General features: G+C 36.5%; 1 protein-coding gene across 3 annotated transcripts in view; it reads left to right on the top strand.

Annotated features, from left to right (window-relative positions):
* Positions 1-20,178, top strand: part of LOC143258390 (uncharacterized) — a 139,667-nt gene that overhangs the window by 77,278 nt on the left and 42,211 nt on the right. For 2 of the 3 annotated variants that reach the window (XM_076517262.1, XM_076517261.1), the window contains exon 4: positions 7,865-7,954. In XM_076517262.1, coding sequence (XP_076373377.1) covers positions 7,865-7,954 — 90 coding nt within the window. Of the gene's footprint in view, positions 1-3,116; positions 3,315-7,864; positions 7,955-20,178 lie in introns of those variants that run through there. The other variant, XM_076517263.1, reaches the window with a different exon arrangement.

The following is a 20,178-nucleotide window of genomic DNA, read 5'->3' on the forward strand; positions in this document are numbered from 1 at the left end:
CGTGTTAAGGTGCGCGACTCGTACTCTGAGGGTCGCGGGTTCGCATCCTCGTCGCGACAAACATGCTCGCCCTTTAAGTCGTGAGGGCGTTATAATGTTACGGTCAATCCCACTATTCCTTGGTAAAAGAGTAGCCCAAGAGTTGGCGGTGGGTGGTGATGACTAGCTGCCTTCCCTCTAGTCTTACACTGCTAAATTAGGGACGGCTAGCGCAGATAGCCCTCGAGTAGCTTTGTGCGAAATTCAAAAAACAAACAAACAAAACCGTACGCCAAATAGTATGTTATTCTTGTTGCAAAAACTATTGGACCTGTGAGGTCTGTAGTAAATTATTACTAACGTTACAATATTTTTCTATTTTAGAATAAGTAAGTGTAGAAAAGTATATTTATATAAACACTTGTAACTGGGTTTGATTGTTATGTTGTGAACATATAATTAGCTAAATTCGGAAAAGGAGGTAAAGGTTTCTACTCTTGTGATAAGTTTTTGATTCGCATAAAATCCCGTTTAAAGAAAAGAGAAAATATAGAAATGACATGTTGCCAGAGGATCCGTTTTTGTTTTAGATTTACTTTCCATAAAAAAGCACTTCAAATATACTGCAGTGAATGTTTCAACTTCGATCGTACTGCCCTCCCCACAGTAGCACAGCGACATGTCTGAGGACTTACAGGGTTTCGATACCAGTGCTGGGCATAGAACAGATAGCCCATGGTGTATGTGCTCTACAAACAAAACCGATCGTACCCGTAAGAATATTTTTAGTTCGACTGTATTCATAAATAGCGTTTTCATTTTCGATCGTGAAAAATGAAATTGGCTAAATTGCTTTACATATTTAAACTAAAATCGTTAGGTTTCTTTCTTCTGCCCCCGCTAGTACAACGGTATGTCTTTGGATTTACAACGCTAAAATCAGGGGTTCGATTCCCCTCGGTGGGCTCAGCAAATAGCCCAATGGGGCTTTGCAAAAAGAAAATACACAATTCTTTTTTCTAACTTGGAGAACATTTATTTGTATCGTTGTTGTTTCTATTTGTGCTTGTTAAAGATTTCCCATACACTTTTTTAAGAGACAAAAGCTATCACTCTTATCTCATATAATTTTCTTCTTTACCTGTGTGATTTAGCAAGCCTATTTTGTGATACTTTTACCTTTATGGTATTTATGGTATACGTAACCATCTTTTTTGTGTGTGCTTATCTATCTTTGCATCTACAAATATGTTTTCGTTTTTGTTATTTTTTAATATTTTATTTGGGTTCTATGTTTGTATGTATCTACAAATTTCGCTTACTGATTACCATAGTTTGTACCTCTTGGGTATAATAGAACACTAAACTTCTGTTATGTCTGTGATCATAGTGGACCACACTATTTCCTTTAAAGTAGGCAGGTTGGAACTAGGGTGCGCAAACAGAAGGTGAAACTCAGTGATGTCGAGAAGGTGAAACTGTATTTCACCAAAATCCTCTCATTTTAAAATAATTTTTACAATTATATTTACAAGCTTACAAACAAAATGCAATAAGAATAATCAAACTATGCTTTCTGGTATTTTTATTGTTTGTTCTTACGAGTTTTGATATTTAAAAATGCTATAGTCGTTATAAATATACTCAGTGAGGAACTATTGGTAAATTTTTATCACTTTACTTTCATGTTCGTGAAAACATTTTTGATTCCATAACATTGTCGAAATATAGGATTAAATCCCTTTTCCTCTCCTCACCCTACACGTGTCCCGAAGTAATTTGGCATAATTATGACAGGTCTACGTCACCACTGTTAGGCTTCGTTTCTATGGGAACCATCAAAATAATGGTAGAAAAATGGAGTTTTAACTGCCCCCACCCTAACCGTTGATGAAGCGAGCAATAATATCCCTTATATCTCCCCTCCTCCATTCCTGCAATTAGAGTCACGACAGTTTCCGGGGGAGCACCGCCCACCACCCCTTACATGTGTAAGTTTAAGCTATATCGCATGTTTGTATACCATCGACCTTATTTTATGCGTGTACACATATGCGTGTACGTAGTTTGGCTGTACCGACAGAGGTCACTTTCTTAGTTCAGTATCTTCGTGTTTTTGTGCCATTACGTACAATACATGAGAATTGTTGAATCACTTTCAAATAAAATTTTATACAAACAAATGTGCATTTGTGCAAGTTGTATTGCATTTCTTGTTCCTATAGTGTTTTTCTGTTACGGTTTTACTGACCGTATATGTATATATATTATTTCATAGCGACGAACGTTGGGTTGTGGACAGTTTCACGTGCTCATGATTTGGTAGTTCGGTCCTCGTGGTAACTATAAGATAAAAAGTTAAAACTTCAAAATAACAAAAGTCATCAAATTAAGAAGTTTATGGACTTAAAGGCTTAGCATTAAATTACAGGCGTTGTTCTGAAAATATAGCATTATAACATTTACCAGTAGCATTGTTTCTCAATCATTTGTTTGTTTGTTTTTGAATTTCGTGCAAAGCTACTCGAGGGCTATCTGCGCTAGCCGTCCCTAATTTAGCAGTATAAGACTAAAGGGAAGGCAGCTAGTCATCACCACCCACCGCCAGCTCCTGGGCTACTCTTTTACCAACGAATAGTGGAATTGATTGTTATAATATAACGCCCCCATGGCTGAAAGGGCGAGCATGTTTGGTACGACGGAGATGCGAGCCCGCGACCCTCAAATTACGAGTCGCACGCCTTTACCCACCTGGCCATGCCGGGCCTATCTTTTTTATGAAACTCGCCATATCTTTTTTTTTTAAATTGTATAGAACAAAATATTATTTGTAAGGAGAAATCAATTCTGCTTTAAGTCTACGGATTTACAAAGCTAAAATCAGGGGTTCGATTCCCCTCGGTGGGCTCAGCAAATAGCCCCATGTGGCTTTGCTATAAGAAAAAACAAATACACATTTCAGTTTACAAAACACAGCTAGTGAACAAAGCACTTGTGATTGAAAAAACCGAAGATAGAGGACGCTGCTGATGCTTAATTTGACTTCGTTCCACTCTTTCTCCACTCAGTGAACTTTGGTTATATTGTACGGTACATATTGTTCTATTAACTAGTTACTCGGCGAACTTTGATTGTACTGTAGGGTGAGGTATTGTTCTATTAATTAGCCACTCAGTGAACTTTGGTTATATTGTACGGTACATATTGTTCTATTAACTAGTTACTCGGCGAACTTTGATTGTATTGTAGGGTGAGGTATTGTTCTATTAATTAGCCACTCAGTGAACTTTGGTTATATTGTACGTTGGCATTGGAATAGTTGATTGGATATAATAGTGAGTATCGATGGAATTCCGTTAAATATTTCATGTCAGGCTGATACAAACAATATGTAAAATTTTAAGTAGTGCTTAACAGCGAGAATAATAACTATATCATATTAAGACTGTACAGATATACTCGTATTTTTCTACTAATCACCGACTTTAAAACGTTTTTGAGTTTTTGAGGTAAGCTTAAAACGTCAAAATTCTTTCATTTCAACACAGATTCGAAAGTATAGCCTGTTCTTATGTAAGAAACATCAACTTTTCAATCATTAAATAACATGTATTTTTAATTTTTTTTCAAATTTAAATGTGCGATATTGAACCCTAAGCCTATTTAACCACATGAATAAACTCATGGGCGTCGTAATAACACAGTTTTATTAGTAACTTCGTTGAATTTATTTATTTTTAATAATAAAGTAATTGCCTGACATTGTTGAACCCATATATAAGAGGCAGGAGAGGAAACCTGGTTTTAGTTCCTCATATCCTGTTTCCAGGGAAGACGGGATTCCAGGGACCTCAGTGCCTGTCCTCCCAGTGTGATTACTACAGCTCTTCTAATATTGTGAACGTCAGCGTAGGACTTTCGAATGTTGATAAGTTGAATTTCATTGCCACCTTAAGATATAACGGGTTTTGATTAGCTAGTTTAGACCACTATGTATGAACCTTACGGTAATTGTAAGGTGTTAATATTCTGGTTATTAACTTCACGAAGATTCAGTGACAGGTCTGTTAATCGCCCTACGTCGCTATCCAACTGAGAGAACATCTCTTAGCATATCTTTGGATATGGGATACTAATTACTGAGCGATTGAAGAGTAAGGGCTCTTTATTGTAGTTTTCCACCTAACTCTAGGGTACGTTGTTTTATAGTCTCACTTTGTTGACATGATGTAGATGTTGATACACAGAAATAGTTCAAAACATTTAAACCAACACCAATATTTTGTGAACAAATTTGGGAGGTTAGAGCTTGGAATTACCAAACTACGTGGTCAGTTTTTAACGTTATTATTTAAAAAAAACTACAACTTATGACATGAGTACAAAAAAGTGCGAGGTCAGAGGTCAATGAAAGTTAAAACGCATGATCTTCACATAAGATGTATTTGGCGTTATAGGTGACAGAGATTGAAGATTTAAAAATAGAAAAAAACACACGTTGGTGGCGGGAACCCTATTTTTAAAGTTAACGTCACAGTGCTAAAAATATGTATATCTATGGCAAGTTCAGAATTACTTCAAGAAAGAAAGGTCCACGAATTATGTTTATGTCTTCGGGTATGACCCGCTAGAATATTTTCTCATGGAGTGAATTCTAGTCTTCTTGCACCCGAGTAACCACGAGCAAGTTTAAACTTCATGAAGTATTCACTAGGTGATGTATATCTGTGGAGGTAGTTAAGAATAGCCTACGTTCTTATTGACTCAATTATTAAATTCATATTAAGAAACTTAGTGGTGAAAGAAAAGAGCTAAATCACTTATTTTTATACACACAAATATATTTAATGTTTTCTGAAAACATGCCATTTTTCGTCAGTACGGAAAACTCTGAATCACCCAGTTGTCTTCTTTCTCATAAAGATTTTGGCAAGGACAAAACCGATAAAGTGCAGTTCGCACCGTATGGAGTAGAGTCACGCAACGTTGGGAAAACTAGAGTCATTTGTAAAGAATTAGGTTTGATTAATTGCTGTCTCTTCTGGGTTCAGTTTATGTTTTAATATGTATAGGCCACCTAGAAGGGAAAAAGAGCAGAAGCCTAAGGGTACTTTTTCCATTCAGCTTCTGCCTGTGCTACTTATGTCGTGTTAGTGATGAGAGTCACGTTGTTTATTAAGCACAAAGTTACACAAAGGGCTAGCTGTTCTCTGCCCACCACGGATATCGAAACCTGCTTCCTAGCAGTGTAAGTCCACAGACATACAACTATGTCACTTGTGTGTGTGCGTGGTGGGGTAGAGTTATGAAATTTCAGTTTTCCAAACTATAAATTTGTTTATTTTGTTGTTAGGTTGTTAAGGGTAAAGCTATTTTAAGTTGACAATCTGTGAGTTGCCCACCAGGGGTATCTAATCCCAATTCTTAGCGTTATATATGTCCTCAGATTTGATGCTGAGCCACTGGGGGAATTTCTTTTCGTAAAAGATGTAATTTTTTTACATGCTCTTTCGGAGGAATGTTAAAGATTGTAATATTAGAAAGAAACATCAGTATAGAAAGTGAGTATATATATATTTTAAAAATATTTTGTTTTGATCGATGAAGATAAAGATGCTGTCCATGTCCTCTTACTTGTTTAATCTTATAACATAAAATTTTAGTATCGAGTGGTTTATCTTATTGCTTTGTTTGTAAAGCTGTTAAAATCAGTTGTTAAACGTTACAATACTGAGAGTCTACCAACAACGTCAGAAATTTGAGGTTGTATCTTTAAAATAGGCAGACATTTTTGGTTACCATACGTGATCCTCGAAAATTCTTTTTTGCTGTGTTTTTCCATCTCTCTCGATATTTCCGTAACTTAACTTTCTATTATGTAAGAGTTTTGAAAAACTCGAATCCGAAGCTTAAACTGTAACCTGTTTACTGAAATTCATCTGTCGGGTTCATAGGTGGCGTGGGAACTAGCAGCCAGTGCCTTTTACAACCCCTCCTTTCCTTTTCCCTTTATTGAGCCACACCGCCTTTTTCACAAGTTTTTCGTATGGATATCGACAAACTTGTATTTTTACTTGACTATATCTATTCGAGCATCTTGTAAGATATAAGTTTATTAAGCCTATAAGCGTTTCACTTACCGAGATGCTAAGTCACGTGAAAACGCACACTGAAATAGCTTCCTAAAAAATTGGAAAGTGAAAATTGTTTGTAAATATTGAGATTATTGGGCTGCTAACATTCTGTATCACGCGCACATGAAGACATATTGTTGCATGCAAAGGAAAGCCACGCAACTAAAGCTGTAAGTACCACGTCAGTGTTACACTCAGAAAACTTAGTTATGTGGCGACGGCTACCAGATTTACTTCGAACTATTTCGAAGTAAAACAGAGTAAACAAGTTAATTTTTACATTAGTTCCATTCTTCAGAGCATACCACTAATGTTTATTGTCATAATGTTTAGATATGTTTTGAGTACAACTGGGTTAGGTAAATGACATCATTATTTAATTTTAAAGTGAGGAAAGGTGATTTCCATGGTAAAATGATCTTATAACTGACACGACACATTTTACACTTGCCCTTGCAAATGTAAAAATGTCTTTTGCACCTGCTTAAATCCAGCGAAAATTCTTTACTGAGATATTTCTATTCTAGGATGGAAGATTCTTACACTTACCTTTCCAGATGTAAAAATGTTGGATGCATCAGAACGTATTTTGTGAAATATTTTTATGAATTCAGATTCTTACATTTGCCTTTTCAGATGTAAGGATCTTGGATTTGCCGAAACGTCTTTACTGAGATACTCCTATACAGGCAGAACCTACTGTGAACTACGAATTTTGATTCCTTTAGAACCATTTATAACCTCAAAGCATGTGACCTCTAAACATGAAAATTAATTTCCGCCTTACTAATCATAATAACGTTAACGTTCTATGAATTCACATACGAATTCAAGGTTTTAGTTTCATGGACATTTAGACATTATGAAAAGACATCTTCTCGCCTTACAGACTGTAGAGAAAGAACAGGTAGTTAATAAAAAGTGTGATTTATACGTCGCAGGTTAACAAATGAAGCCGATTTATAAGTCGTTGCGGGCGGATTTCTTTACCTCTTCTGCTCTTCAGAAGTGTGCCTTAAATTGGCTCTCATGAAGTAAAGTCCATTTTCAAAAGCGCCCGCATTATTGAGCGTTTTTCTGATGTTATCTTATCCTGGTGAATATATATGCAAAAACGGCTCGTTTGGGTTGAGAAAATATTTTACATAGAAGAGCGAACAACGTTTCGACCTTCTTCGGTCATCGTCAGGTTCACAAAGAAAGAGGTAACTGACCGGAAGCTGACCACATGTTTGAAAGGGGTTGTGTAACTGAGTGTCGGAATGTAGAGGGCGGTGTTAGATGTTTGAATATACAATTTTATTTTATTTTATTATATTAATATAGGTATAAAGGCGTTCCTTTATATTGGTTTATTTTGGGTTTAAGTTGTTGTATAAGTAAGGCTTCTTTAATTTTGCGTTTGTTTATGTTTGTTTCTTTATTTAGTATTTGAGTGTTTTCTATGGTTATGTTGTGTTTATTTGACTTGCAGTGTTCGAAAACGTGTGAAGGTGACTTTTTATGTTCCGAAGAAGGTCGAAACGTTGTTCGCTCTTCTATGTAAAATATTTTCTCAACCCAAACGAGCCGTTTTTTGCATATATATTTCTCAACAAGTGGGTTTCTCGACATCGCTTATCCTGATGACCCTTGTGGGATATCTTGTGTTTAAATATACACTTAACACTAACAGTATGTCTGTGTTACATATTTATACTTTATTTTCGTGGAAGGAGTAATCCATTTACATGAAAATCCTTTTATTTCAGACACTCAACGGATTTATGCTGATAATCACTTGTGAAGGGGAAGTTTTCTATGCTTCTCACACCGTGGCAACTTACTTAGGTTTCCACCAGGTATGGTGATTTCAATATTGTTATAGCAGTCATTGTACTTTGTTATATTGTTACATAATTGGTAATTTATTTAGGTTTCTAACAGATATGTTGATTTCAGTATTGTTACAGAAAACATTCAACATTATTATGGGGTTTCGTAAGTGGTAATTTATCATTATTTCTCTATATTCAATTTCCACTAAAAGTATGCCAATTTCAACGTTCCTATAGTATGCATCGTACATTGTAAGTTTTAACGCTATGTAAGTTACCATATGAATATTGTTTTCTATATTTGTTGAAATAGCTTTAGTCTTGTAAAGTTGTTAATTTGTTTTTTGGCCTTCCGCAAACAACTGATATTCGGCTAACCTATCTTTGTTTTGATGATTAATGAAATACATGCTTATCCAATGTTGTTATCAATTACACCTTGTTTTAGAGGATTATGCCAATTTACTCTTATTATTACATATTATTACAGAATAGCAGAGAAGCCGCGTTGCTAGGATCAAAATGCCCTTAAATATCATAGGTTGTTTTGATTAAATAAACAGTTCGAATCCCCATCTCACCACACATGCTCGCCCTTTCAGCAGTGGGGTCGTTATAAAGTGAAAGTCAATCTCACTATTCGTTGGTAAAAGAGAAGCCCAAGAGTTGGTGGGGAGTGGTGATGACTAGCAGCCTTTTCTCTGGTCTTACATTGCTAAATTAGGGACGGCAAGTTGCCAAAACAAAATTCCTTACCTTTTAGTGTTCTTATTTCTGTTGTATAGTCAACTGTAGTTTGCGGTGTACTCTGACTTTATTAACTTTCCATTTAATAAGAATTTATTTATTCTCTTCTCGTTGCAACACAACGTAAATGAAAATTTTTGCCGATACCAAACGTTTACGTGAAGTAATCGTATAGCTGATTCTTGCGAGTACACGCAAGCAAAACAAATGATATGAGTGAAGCAAACGTATTTAGTTTATAAAGTCTACGTGCATGTTCGAGGGAGAAAGCACTAGTTTTGTTTTTTTTTTCAGATAAGGGGAGGTAGAGAGTAGGGATGTATGTATAGAAGAAAGAGATAGGGAGGAAAGAGCATACATGAAGGCTCCACGAAGTTTTTAAACATTTTTAACACATAGCCGATCATGGATAGAATGATTAAAAGAAGTTCTCACAAAGAGAATAAATGTAAATAATAGTCCTCATGATCACACATTATCAAAAATTCCGGCCTTTTCAATTTGAGATCAACTGGTCGTCCTGTTTGCCAAAATTTGCTATATTGGTCACTTTGACCTCAAAACGGGCTCTAAGGCCACATAGCCCATGTAACTTTCAGCATAAGGTTGCATACGTACCCGAGTTTGGAGCTTTAAAGACGTTGCTGTGCATAAGGAATAGATCCACACAGAGATAAAAAGACACATTCGTGCATATATATATATATATATATACACATACAAATATTATGGTCTTATACGTACATATTTATTGAAATATTTTTACTATTACATATTATTAGAGATTATTATTTTACCTAGGTACCGTATGTGTGTTTTCCTTTAATATTATTACTATTACGTCTTCGTATAGATTATGTTCATTTGGTCTTCTATATATGTTTCACTTTAATATTATTACTAGTATGCTTGTTAGGCATTGCTATTAATTATCATACATTTATTGGGCACTTGCTGTTCCACATGTACTAATATTTTCTTTCTACGCTATGAAAATTTAATTATGTACTCTGTTCTTCATTTGTTCAGTTCAACATTTTGTTTCTGACAAGTCTACAAGTGTTTTGAATACATTACATTTCTTGACGTTTTTATGTTAAAAGTATGGGTCTAATCAAGTGTTACATTAACAAAATCAATTAGTCCCTGAAGAAGAAAGGTCCACGTTTCGAAAGCACTCGAATTATAGGTTGTTGTTTTTTTTTTACTTTGCATCAAGATTTCCTGAATCCCCTTTTTTTTTGTGACATCATAAACAATATAAGAATGTCAGCTGTGAACGTAAGCTTCTATATGTTGATAGCCGTTTCACGCCAGATTAACAAGGAAATGTCCTGTGTTTCATGCAAGATTTTAAAAATTTAATATCCTATTTAACAAAGAAATTTCGCATGTTCCCTACATGCATTTTTAGCGCTCCACAATTAGTTCACAAAGAAATGTTATACGATTCGTACGTGATTTTTGCCGTTTCACATCTGTTTAACAAAGAAATGTTTCATTCGTGATTTTAAAAGTCACATGTTTTGCACATGATTTAAACGTTTAACATTAGATTTACCATAAAAATGTCGTATGTGATTTGAGATGTTTGATACCAGTTTAACAAAGAAAATTCATTATGTTACATACGTGATTTAAACGTTTCACACTAGTTTAACAAAGAAAATTCGTATGTTCCATACATGATTTTAGACGTTTCATACCAGTTTAACAACGAAAAGTTGTATATTTCATACGTGATCCTAGACGTTACACATCAAATTCACCAAAGAAATATTTCGGCCTTCACTTAAAAGATTGGGGGAAGACAGAGTCACGTGTCTGATTCTTTCGTGTGCACGAGCCGTCTGTCTGTTCTAGAAAGACCATCCATAATAGCGACAGGCCTTTTAATTAGGAGAGACTGCGGCGAGAGGGGTCGGCTCCACGGCCCGATGATGAAATGGGACCTATCAATAATGAACAGTCTGCCGGAAAGATCGCTGATGGAATTTACTAATACGTATTTCTTCTTTAATGACTCGAAGTAATTAAAAACGGCTGCGGCAGCCGTGGGTCTCTGTAACGAGCCTTTGTAGACCGACCCGGGCGGGGCCTAGACACCGTGATTCTCACCTACAACCATAGAGCCGCGAGCGAGATGACCTCGTCTTAGACAGTCTATCCCCACCCCACGGGCTGGAGTCTAACAGTTAAATAATTTGATTATCGAGCACTGTGAAGATGACTAACATATCGGAAAGGCAACAAAGAGTTGAATCTGCTCATTTTTCTTATAAAGAATGTGATTTATATGAACCTAGACAGATTTACAGGTAGTCCCACCTGTGAGAAAAACTGCAAATATTAGAACTGACTGCATTAAAAATATTTGATTTCATTGCGCAGACAGGTTTAAAAAACACACAAAAAACAATCAAAATCTTGTAGTAAGCAGGAATATACTGTGGTAACTTATTATAAGCACTGTTATACTGTAGTAACTTGTTATAAGTTCTGTTATACTGTAGTAAACTTATGTAAACACTGTTAAACTCTAGTTACTTATTGCAAACAGTGTTATACTGTATTTACTTGTTACGTGCGTGTGTATTTTTTTATAGCAAAGCCACATCGGGCTATCTGCTGAGTCCACCGAGAGGAATCGAACCCCTGATTTTGGCGTTGTAAATTTATAGACTCACCGCTGTACTAGCGGGGAACTTTGTACTTACTGCAAGCTTGTTTGTTTTGGAATTTTGCACAAAGCTACTCGAGGGCTATCTGTGCTAGCCGTGCCTAATTTAGCAGTGTAAGATTAAAGGGAAGGCAACTAGTCATCACCACCCACCGCCAACTCTTGGGCTACTCTTTTACCAACGAATAGTGGGATTGACCGTAACATTATACACCCCCACGACTGGGAGGGCGAGCATGTTTTAGCGCGACGCGGGCGCGAACCCGCGACCCTCGGATTACGAGTTGCACGCCTTACGCGCTCGGCCATGCCAGGCCACAAGCATTGTTATACTGTATTTACTTACTGCAAGCATTGTTATTCTGTATTTACTTACTGCAAGCATTGTTATACTGTATTTACTTATGTACCATACCTTTAAATTTTTGCGATGCGATAACTCGTACAATTCATTTTTACGAATATTTATTCGCAGTATTTTCGTATTTATAACAAGTCCTGCCAGTTCACGTTTAAACTGTAGCATACACGTTTTGTGGTGCTAAGGGTAAATAAACGCAGTTTGTGATAGGAACAGTTGTTGTTATTCTTTTAAGGGGAAAAAAAAGATGCAAGGTGATTATTTAAAAATTATTGTTGTCTGACGAATTTATGTTTTTAAATATATACTTTCACACATACATATATATAATTGCTTTTTCAGATTTGATGGGAAGAGAACAAAACCGAATGAACTGGATGAGTTTCTGTACTTGTTGTGTTTTTGTTTGTTTCTGTGTTTTTAATTTTAATTTTTTTTTACAAATAAGATTTCGTGTTTTTATCCTTTAGCCTTTTCTGATAAAAATGATATATATCTAGTCAAAACTAATAATGATCTATCTTCCTAATTTTATATATTTATTTTTAGACTGACCTCTAGTGCCCTCAGTGGCACAGCGGCATGTCTGTGGACTCACACCGCTAAAAATAGGACTTCGATACCCGTGGTGGGCAGAGCACAAATAGCCCACAGTGTTTAATTCTGAGCTCTAGTTTAAGACACAAATTATGTCCTTGTAACCCATCACTGAGCCTAATATTCAAGAGATTGATTTGTTTTAAAGTATAAAAACGACGAATGATATGTACTTTCATCTGACTACAAACGGCAATAGAGTGGACTCATTACCTTTTTATAGTAATCCTTATGAGGTTATGCAGATGAAGGGATATATAAAGAAGCCAAACAACCATGTACATCTGCAGTAAACATATGATAGAGTTTTCCCAAATATGCAACTTGAAAGATATATTTATAAAGAATGCAAAATACGCACGCGCATTTTTATGTATGCGCGCATGTATTGAATTATTTTCGAATGCGAGGGTTGTCTGTCTATCAATAATGAACGCCTGTGTTCCATGAAGTGCGTGTAATGAATGCATATATTCAGGAAGTTTCTTGACGTGTTCTCTCTAACCGTCAGGCCGGCTGACGAGTTGACCAGGGTAAAGGATCCATCACAGTAGATATTTTTCCCAGGCTCACTGCACTTAGCAGGCATAAGCTACTCTCGGCATGATAATCAAAATGGAAATATTTTAACGGAAACGAAATGACGAGAGCTTCGTTTTATCAATTTGCATGACATTTAAACACTAGTTAGAAACTGTAGAGTCAGCTAAAGTGGGTTATGTTATAATTCTACCTCGAAAACATACGACCTCTGAGTTAACTTACACTATTCTTACGACTTTCACTGGATTTGCGCTTTTTTTCTTTTCCATAAAATTTACTCCAACTTTTTAAATTGGGCAGAAAAACATGGAAATATTTCTCCGTTAAAGTTATAAACCAATACCTTAATTTACTGTTATCGGTTTGATTCTAGTTAAGCACAAAACTACACAATGGGCTACCTGTGCTTGAAACCCGATATTTGACATCGTAAGCCCTACTCTTCTCTAGCCCTTTACTAATGTACCGAAGTTTGGGTATGAGATGGTCTAAGGTAAAATACAAAATATTACTGTATCATGAGACTTAGTCGGTACTTGCTATATTTTTATATGTTTTTCAATTGGAGTGAATGGTAATTTGTTTCTATTGGAGAAATTATGCCTCAAATAGAGATATATTAAATATTTCCAAACTATAATGTTTATGTATTCTTGTCCCACTACCAGGGGCGTAGATTTTTTACACCCGATGGGGGGGATAATTTTTGAATCCACTTATGTGGACTGTTCAATTTGCAAATTGGTAATCCCTGATTACGTGAACCTGAAAGCTGTAGACATGCAGTCACAAAGTAATCTTGTTGCCACGATACTCAAGGTTTCCATGTAGGTTTGTATAAGTGAGGTGTTGTGAACAGTTTTCAAAATGTTAATAGAATAAAGACAAATGTGTCATTAATTAACTGCCACATGAATTTATTCCTGCACACTGCACAGTATAAAAGATGGCCATTATACTTGACAAGGTTACAAATAACTTTCATTACATGAATTACGTTTTCAAATATTAATAAAATTAGTAATTACCCTTGATAAGTTTATATCTACTGAAAAATTGTTCATGTTGTTTGATAAAAATAATTAAAATGTCTTTGCAAACTCTTGAAAATTGCACATCAATGCAATGTAGCACATAATTATTCATACATTTCATTGAAGTAAGATTCATTTAGTCCTCTTGTCTACATGCTCCCAAACCTGGAACTCCTTTGTGATGATCTGTTTATGAATTCTTTCATAAGCTCTTCTATATGTGTCTTGTCGACCTCATCTTTGTGAGTGTGACAAACTGCCACATGTTTGAGGCGGCACTGAGACATAGTTGACCTTAGCCACGTCTTCAACCGTCTTAATGAAAAAAGCTGCGTTCCCATTCGCACCTGGATACTGGACATACAAGCAACATTTTCATGAGAAGAAACACTTCACTAAACATCTGCTGGCTTGTTTCATGCATTTTAAGTAAACATCCTTCGCACCTTTCAGAGATACTGCTTTTGTTGTTCCTTTGAACATTGGCAACTGAAACTCGAGCCGTTGTGCATTGATTTCTGGATAGAAGTTTATAACCGAGTTGTCAATCTTGCCAGATGTGATCATGTTCTCAAGTGCCAGATATTGCCTCAAGTCATTGTTGTCTGCATTGCATCTAATGGTCAGATGTTCTATGACTGTGTCCACAAATTCAAAATATTGGCTTCTGTAGTAATATCTAGCTGTTACAAAATTGTCTGCTGAGCCATTACCTGCGATCCTTCTGGGGGTTCTGCGAATGCGTGGTAGTTCAACAGGCACCAGATCTAGGGAAGTTACCTTTTTCTCGGCTTCATCAAATAACTTGTTGTAATTTTCCTCTGTTCGCAATACCCGCATTTGCTTAACTGTCATTGCAGATGCTTCAATCATGCCAGATACTGTCGCTAATTTTGCTTGGAATGCACGGTTTAGTTCCTCTAATGCATCTAATGGATGTTCAGCCATCAACAATCCTAAAACTGTCTTTCCTTTGTCAAATCTGTCCAGCAGACCTTGTGCTTTCACTGCTACATCTGATTTTTCATTTGCTAATTCAGACAAAGAATCAACAATGTCACTGTAGTGATCATTAGCACATGTAATTGCAGATAGGCGGCACAACCAGCGTGTTGGACACAGTGGGCGGATGTATTTAACTGAACCATTGTGGCTGTCAAAGATTGTTTTGTATTTGCCTGACCTCTGAAGCAAGACACCAAGTTCATGTACCCACTGGATAGAATCTCGAACACATTCACGAGCTTCAACTGCATGTTGTATTATTAAATTAGCCTTGTGTGCTCCGTAGTGAGAAAACAAAGCTGACGATTGCTTCTCTTTTATTTTTGCCTGGCATCCACTGTACGCACCACTCATGTTAGCGGCTTCGTTATAAGTTTGTGCTCTTAATCCTGACAGTAGTAAATTGAGTCTAGTTAGCATATCAAGTATAGTCGAGGATATTGTTTCACCAGTTGTATTGGAAACACTGTACAAACCAAGAAATGTCTCATGGACGTCAAGGTTCTCATCTACGTATCGTACACATATTGCTTCCTGTTCAGCACCTGTAACATCTTGAGTGCCATCAACCATTAATGCAAATATTTTACTTTGCTGCACTTCATGTGCTATATTCCTCAGTATTTGATGGCTGAACATCTCCATTATTTCGTTCTGAGCCTGGGGTGATGTGAATGTGGTTTTCTTTGACAAGTAGGCCGCCAACTCAGGATCTTCCTCTTCCAGGAGCTTCATTAATTGCAAGAAGTTTCCCTCCGTATCAGTATATCCACGTAATGCTAAACCTTGACGCAGTAAGAAACGTAAACTTCTGAATATTTTGGCTAGACTTCTTTTGCATTCTTCCTGCTGTTTCTTTTTTCCATCATGTAGCTGGGCAGTCACTGGAGTTACATCAAGTGAACCTTCTGGAGATATAGCAAATCTGTGCTGAGAGGAGGATTGGTGTACGTTGAATTTCTGTTTTGCCTTTTTCCAGTTGCAAAAACCAGTGGATATGAAGGTATACTCCACTGGCCTCTCCAATGTCCCTGTAAAATGCCTCTATTTTCCGCCTTGGCACAATGAAAGCATATGACTTTTTTTGTCTGATTGTCGAAGTACAGCCATGGGAACTCATCAAACCACTTGCCCTGGAAGTTGATGTTTTGAGATTTTGCTTTCTGTCGTGGATGATATGGCTTTCTACACTGTATCTGTGGAGTGTCAGATTTTTCATTACTGCACAAACTTGTTTCACAACTATCTGGTGGTTCATGATGTGCAATAGTTGCACAAGCATTTTCAAACTCGTCCTCTGAAGAGCATGGTATTTTATCTGTATGGCAAGTTTCTATTCCTTTGCTCGAGGTTGTTGGATTATCTGCATCTGCATTGTCACTTGTAGTACTAGTAACTGGCTTGAAGAATTGTCTAATATCGGAAAGTTTCAGACGCTTGCTTGTCATAATTGGAATCTGTTTCCCAGATGACTCAACAAGCTAAAATACAGTCTTTATTGAAAAACTCTAACGTACAACGAACGAAGATAGAACAGAATGGAAGTAGGACTGAACTGTACAATGTATTGAAGTCGAACACGCGAACCTCACAGTGACTACCGAACCGACTGACCGCCTGGTCATCGCTGGGACAATAATGTGTGCTAGTTACAACACAAGTAATTGTAAGTTTCTCGAAAAATACTTAAACAATTACAAATATATTATATTCCTGTTAAAGCTCATCAAAGACAAACGTGTTGTGATATAATGTCTATAAGCACGTCTATTAAATAAAAACACCTAAACAAAAACTAGTAATACAATTCGAGTAGAGGCTTCAGGCCGTTGAAATCGCTCGTTTTGTGTTCTAATTATACAAGGAAATACAATATTTTTACTGTCTATGATAAGAGAATATATTGTTCTTTTACCATAAAGCATCAGCACTTTATTAGAGGGCGGTGATAATCTGAAATTTCATGGATTAATGAGGGCCACAAACACAGGTTTAATGAGCCCTGTTGTAAAATCGAGACTCAGACTAAAGCAGGGGTGGCCAACCTTTTGTTTGCTATGCACCAATTTTTTTCACTTCTAATTCAGATGCGCCACACAAACTTTAACAGCCTTTCAATCCTGAGCTGCACTTTTTGTTACAATATTTAACATCCGGTTTGTAACGTACAGTTAATCTGACCCTTAAATTTATGTTTCTTTCAATGTATCTATATCTTCTTGTGTATTCACGTATGCGTTTTAGGTTGCTGTTTTTGTATCTAAGTTTCTCTTTCTCTTCTTTCTATTATGTCTTGATATAAAGATATATACTGAATTACATAATAAATCATTGCACCAAACGTCTTCATACACAAACACACACACATCAACTTCAAACTCCTAATAAATGGACTCACACTCATATACCCGCAAACGTACATTCTTATCTCTGGGGTATAGTGCGCCACTTGTAATCGTGCAATGCGCCATAGGTTGGCCACCCCTGGACTAAAGGGAGCGAAGGGGGGTGATTAAGGGAGCGTCAGGATCAGAGTGGCCCGAAGCTGTCGTTAACTGTACACTAAATGTACACTATGGTCAGCGAATTCGGCAGCTAAAGAGAGTAAAGCGTTCAACAATAAAACCGGCTAGACATGCATAAGAACAAATGGCGTAGGAAAACCGCACAATATACACATAAGATTGGTGCAGCTATAAGCTACAAATGGCCTGCCAGATCTAAATCACAGGAGTTTACGCTTGGGAGCAATATTTTCGAATTTCATGCTCTGTTCAATATTTGTGATGAAAATTTTACTTAATCTTACACTACGTACAAGACATAGGTAGATTCTGTGATAGTGCTTGCAAGCCTTACATGTATACTTAGGCCTACTGACTGATACTTATGAACTATTACTTGGATCGAAAAGCTTAGAAGCACACCTATATTAAAGATGTACATTTCGGGTGCTAAAAAAACCTACATCTAAGCCTAATTATGTAATTCAATTGGTAAGAACACGAGAATCACAAGAACAAACACACAATTTGTAGGCCTGTGATGCAATAAAACAATTCAATAGACCAAACTTTAGAAGGGGATGATTGTATGCACCATACCCCCCACCTAAAATGAAGGGGGGATGTATCTCCCCATCCCCCCAGGATCCACGCCCCTGCCCACCGCCCTCAAATTTCATCATGAAAAAACAACAACACGGGATTCCCTTAATTAAGATATCATTGTACCCTCATGTGAGAAACCTTCAATTATTTAATTGTCTTACAAGTCCTTCTCAAAACCCTTTTCAATTACATTATCCCTCCTTAGACAAGGGTTCAAGAACCGTACACTATGCTCTAAACGAAGCCTAACTAGTGTCTTGGCCTATTTAGGCTTATAAACCGGTATTCTTACATATAAAAACCATAATTTCTGTTACATTTACACTTACAAAATAACACGGTTTCAAAACCATTTGTCTCAATCAAGGTACATTTCTTCCTCCACATAATTAAGATTTCTGTGTAAGTTATATTATTATAAGTCACACACTTATCCATTTCCCTACTTACATAACCGATTTCCGGAGTATGCCCCTATCATTAATGTTATGAAGTTAATAAAAGCAATGATTTGACGCATCCCATTTATAACATTAACATCAGTTGCTAAAAATCGGATTTCGATACCCATTGCTGGGCACATAACAAATAGCCCATTACATAACTTTGAGCCCCCCGCTGGTACAGCGGTATGTCTCCAGATTTACAACGCTAAAATCAGGGGTTCGGTTCCCCTCGGTGGGCTGAGCAGATAGCCCTTTGTGGCTTTGCTATACGAAAAACACACACACATAACTTTGTGTTAACGAAAAATAAACAAATAAGGAAACTTTAGTCAATATAGAATGATAGGTTTGATATTGGTTCGTTTTGAGTTTCGCACAAAGATTCATAAGGGCTGTCTGTGCTAGTCGTCCCTAATTTAACAGTGTAAGACTAAAGGGAAGTCAGCTAGTCATTTCCACCCACCGCCAACTCTTGAGCTACTCTTTTTACAAATAAATAGTAAGATTGACCGTACATTATAACGCTCCCACGGCTGAAAGGGCAAACATGTTTGGTGTGACGGGGATTCGAATCCGCGAGCCTCAGATTACGACTCGAGCGCCCTACCACCTGGCCATGCCAGACCAGAATGACATGTCAGATGAGTTATTTTCCTAGACTTTATCTATTGTTTTATAGTCATCATCGGGCTTAACCAACTTCTCAAAAGAGATTTTATCTTGTTGCAGAAACAAATAAATTTTGTTTCTTGTAATAAAAAACGACAAAAAGTCGCCCATTTTTGCTCCCTCCAAGTATTTCAGCATTTATTGTACTTAACTAACAGTTATATCCGCTGAGTTCATCTTTTTTATCACGAATATTTTATCCAACACCTCACCAACATTCTCGAACCACAACCATCCAGGATAACACCCAAATTTCACACTTCTAAAATATCTCCCCAGTACACATCATCGAGATCTCGAATAATACAGCTCACATGACAACGTTTTACAAACTAAAACGCATTGTAGAAAACTGTAGTCAATTTAACATTACCTTCAATGACATAAATATCACTGTAGCAATGTTGGGAAAATAATGATATTAATACTATTTTTATCCAGTTCATGCAGTTTCAGTTTTGTTGCATCTTTGATACATGTTGTCTGGAGGTAAAAAATAAACCAACAGCAAAGGAAAGATCCAATTGTAATTTAACATGAAAGTTTTCTAACGTAATTAGTGTTCGTTCTTAAGAGCTCTATTTTAGAAAATTTGGATTTGAGTTACATTATGAAAGTCCTTAATGTAATAAGATTTTTCACTCTCAATTATCAAGTTTGGACCCCACATAAGAATCCCTGTTTAGATCCCCCATTTAAAAACGTTTAGTTTGGGGATTGCTTTTATTATAATGCCTAGAGGTAAACGGAACTTCAGAGATAATCCCATGGACTCAACGTTAATTCTGAGTGATAATAACGCTAAAAATCGAAAATCGGGTTTCGATACTCGCGGTGAGAAGATAAGAGATAATCCATTGTGTATTTTCTCGATTAACAACAAATAAACTAATATTTACGATGTATAAGTCAAAAATATTATATTTATTAGGCCACTAGAAACTGGGTGCGTTTAGTTTACATTCAGTCCAAATGTAAGTTTTGGATCTACTTTTTCTTATTTATATGATTCAGAGTCTTGTGAAAAGGCCTAGCATGGTCAGGTGGTTAAGGCGC

This window comes from Tachypleus tridentatus, chromosome 8 (genome assembly GCF_004210375.1).
Source record: "Tachypleus tridentatus isolate NWPU-2018 chromosome 8, ASM421037v1, whole genome shotgun sequence".
Taxonomy (NCBI): domain Eukaryota; kingdom Metazoa; phylum Arthropoda; class Merostomata; order Xiphosura; family Limulidae; genus Tachypleus; species Tachypleus tridentatus.